At 41.7% G+C, this 4,000-nt stretch overlaps 1 protein-coding gene across 1 annotated transcript in view; it reads left to right on the top strand.

The window, feature by feature from the left end:
* The window catches only part of LOC101849408 (transcriptional regulator ERG), a 19,806-nt gene that overhangs the window by 968 nt on the left and 14,838 nt on the right, over nt 1-4,000 (top strand). Inside the window, exon 2 of the mRNA XM_013088101.2 lies at nt 3,352-3,438. Within this exon, the coding sequence (XP_012943555.1) occupies nt 3,352-3,438 (87 nt within the window). The remainder of the gene's footprint in view (nt 1-3,351; nt 3,439-4,000) is intronic.

Genomic DNA, 4,000 nt, shown 5'->3' with positions numbered 1-4,000 from the left:
ACCACTGGAGATTTTTTGGAAAACCGAATCATACAAGAGATGGAGCGGTTATCAGTTGGTAGACCCGATTTTATGAATCCTATAAGTATGTGGAACCCTATGAAACAGAAGCTGAAGACACACGACTTTGTTCCCAGTTCAGAAGCTTTTTTGCAACTGTGTGATATTTGTGATGGAATGACATAATATGATTCAAAGGGTTCGTGCTCTGTACAAAACCAATGGCTCCTCAACAATACCTTGCACATCTAACGTTAAGTCCAAGCTTTGCATAGCATTTTTTGTGACTGCTCTTTTCGGATCAGTTTGAAACTATCATAATAAAAACATATAATACATCTAATAGTGTTTATGGCAGATACTAAATTCTAAGTTAAATGAATTCTCCTTTCATTTGATTCGCAATGTAAGTCCACCCCACCAATATTGATGGACCCCAAAGCAAGGGCAAACACACTGTTGCGTTTCTTTGATGTCGCACAGTTTTGCCAAGTCTCATTTTTTTCCCAGGTCAATTTTGAGTGACCGTATATCGGACGATTCGTATCGGATATGAAATCTAAATTTGCCAAAAGATACAGAATCTATATTGCTTTAATCTGTAAGCAACATGAATGAGTAGTGCAAGGCTTTAATACGATGATTGGGTAATTTTATTTTCCAGTTTCTTTTGCAGACCACTGTGTACGGGTAAGCGTGTGTTTAATGTGTATGAGTGTGTAAGTATTGGATGTGGGAGAAATGATGATGGTTTGGCTAAGAGGTTTAGGGGGATGGGGTTGTGATTTGGGGGGGGGGGGGGGGGGGGCTAGAAGGGAACCTTTATGAGGATACGTTTTTTCATCCAGTTCGCACAGTATATTGCAAGTTGTGGAATCCGCAGTAGACATCTTGGTCTTTGGATCGGGGGCATTAAAGAGCGACAACTGAGCCTGCGGCGTTCAGTCAACAGCTGTGCTCACCTGTTTGCCTCATTACCGCCCCTGACATTTTTGAAAACCCAATGACTGCTTTTAACTTGATAGATGTACTTGGATGTAGGCAGAAATGTCTCAGGGCTACAGCTCTCCACAGAGGCGAGATGAAACATTGATGGGAGAGGTAAAGAAAATAAGATAAGGGGAGATAATAAATATAGACTAAGGTTCTTCAGAGTTACGGCCCTTCGAGATGCTGCTACTCGGTTTTGAACTGCGGGCAAGGACCTATATAACCCCCTTGACTGCCGGTAGCCGGTAACGAAATTTTACATAATCGACATTCAACACTGGAGAATGTCAAAATTTGGAAAAAGTGGAAATTAAAAAAAAAAAAAAAAGGGAAGTTGTAGAGTTTAATAGGCGTATAGATTGCTCTTAGTTTCATTTCTCTTCTTAAAACAGTAATGGGTTTAGACGAATTAAACATTCTGTATTAAGATAATGATCTGAGTGAAATTAAACACTACCATCACCACCACCACCACCACCACCACCACTACTGCTACTACTACTACTACTACTACTACTACTACTACTACTACTACTACTACTACTACTACTACTACTACTACTAAATCATTTGATTCATCCAAATGTCAGTTGAAGTCGTTTCTGTTTTTAAATTAATAAGATGAATATTTGGAGTAATTTTATTTTAGTCAGAACACAACGTTTTATGTTACTTTTGTACGTTGTACTCTTCTTCTACGACTACTGCTGTTGCTGCTACTGCTGCTGCTGCTGCTGCTGCTGCTGCTGCTGCTGCTACTACTACTGCTGCTGCTGCTGCTGCTGCTGCTGCTGCTGCTGCTGCTACTACTACTACTTCTTCTTCTACTACTACTGTTGTTGCTGTAGCTGCTGCTGCTGCTGCTACTACTACTACTACTACTACTACTACTACTACTACTACTACTACTACTACTACTACTACTGCTGCTGCTGCTGCTGCTGCTGCTGCTGCTGCTGCTGCTGCTGCTGCTGCTGCTGCTGCTGCTGCTACTGCTACTACTTTCTGTCTTTATTTCTCGGCGTTGGTGGTTCCCTGCTGGATGTAGCCCTCCAACAACGACATCCACTTTGTTCTATCAGATGTTCTCCGTGTCCAGGTTTTTCCCGTCTCCTAATGATGTTATCTTCTCTCTGGTCTTCTTCTTGATCGTTTTCCTCTTCGTGGTTTCCATCAGTATATCATTTTGTCCACTTATTATCATGGGTGGTTGGAGGCGCCACCGATAGGTCCTACTTCTTTACTTTCCCCTCTGCTGCTTCTGTTTGTCTGTCTGTCCTACCCTCCCCCCCCCAAGCACTAAATGACCACTATTGTGTCGATCTGCTTCTCTTTACTAAAAAAAAACCCCACAAAAAAAAACAGCAACAAAAAAAGAAACCCCCCAACAAATAACAAAAAAAACGAAAAGTAAACAATGACAAATTTCTATTGCACGATGCCGGTAGAAGCATGCGACCATCACCTCAAACAAAACGCAAAACCTGATCGCGCTCCAGCGAGTCCGTGAATGTAACCTTTACGCGACATTTACGCGCCAGTTTCCGTTCCTGGCTTGACTTAAAGTACTGTAAACAGGAAGTAGTTTATGTGTACACACACCGCATGGAAAGCCGATCTTGATCTTTTTTTTTCCTCCCACAGAAAATTGTGTCTTTGAGGATAAGAATGGTCTATCTCCAGTTTTGATCAACACAGACTTATCAGTTTCGTTAAATAAAGCTCTCTCACATCACATATGTTTGCCAAGCTATGATCTTACATCAACGACGACGACAGCGGCTCGGACGACAGCAACAGCAGCAGCAGCAACAACAACAACAGCAACAAAAACAACAACAACAGCAGCAGCGGCAACAACAACAACAAAACTGATAATAACAGCAACAAAAATAAATATGGTAGCAACAACAACGACAACAACAATAATAACAACAACAGCCACAAAAGCAACAACAATGAATACTGCCATAAAATAACAAACAAACACATAAAAAAGCAACAGCATCAGCAACATAAATGTCAACGACATCAACAACAATAGCAACGACAAGAACGACGCCGATGACCACACGTGAACCTTTTCTAAACAATTCTACGAGCTTCTTCGCTGTCGAGTCGCATGCAGGAAACCCGACTTAGATTCCCGTGTGGAGGAGAAGTCTTATCGAGTTATTTGTCTTTCTGATGGGATTTTTATACGCATCTCAGCCTGAGTTGGCCCTGATAGGCAGGGTTGGAAGCCCGCCTTCTAAATGATCTAAATTGTGTCAAAGGGGACAACAGGGACGCAAATACACCTACAACTAAAATATATCTATATTTTTAAATTCTGAAAAAACATTTTTTTGGTCTGAGCAGGCTATCCAGAAGACTACCCGTACCCGTTCCCGCCCCACCTGAGTCCAGCCTTGGCCGACGACAGACACACACAGCTCAGGATCTCAGGTCAGTCCACAGAACGACATGTCATTGTGTGAGATCAGAGGTGGTCTGTCTACCTCCGTTGTGTGGATGTTTCCAGTAACGGTTTGTTGCGGATTCTATCTACAACTCATTACATGGTGATCTGTCTGTTGTTCTGAAATGACTATTCTACACCGAGAAAAATACACAGGTAAAAAAGGTCTCTATCTGTTTTGCATTTTCATTCATCAAATATTTCGGCTACCAGTCTCTCAAAAGTACTTACAATGCAGATAATACTCAATTAATCTCATACGACAAAGTGTTATGTCTGTCTCCGATATCACCGAGCCAAATGGGTTCATAGGTTAAAGACTCCATAACACAACCCAAGTTCAAAAGCACCCAACCTGGGATTCGAACCAGAACTATCCAAACCCTAGTCCAGTATCAGGGGCGGCTCGTGGGTCTAAAAAGTGGGCGTGCACAATTAAACTATCTTAGGCTGAAGATAATAAACGGCAGAGTAAAGGGATGGTGTATAATTTTAGGATCTTTGGGTTGGTGAAGGAAGACCTTGTGCTTTTATTTTCATTCTTTTTAC

Source organism: Aplysia californica, unplaced genomic scaffold (assembly GCF_000002075.1).
Source record: "Aplysia californica isolate F4 #8 unplaced genomic scaffold, AplCal3.0 scaffold00686, whole genome shotgun sequence".
Taxonomy (NCBI): domain Eukaryota; kingdom Metazoa; phylum Mollusca; class Gastropoda; order Aplysiida; family Aplysiidae; genus Aplysia; species Aplysia californica.
The sequence above is the reverse complement of the archived record's forward strand: the minus strand, read 5'-3'. Positions and strand labels throughout refer to the sequence as shown.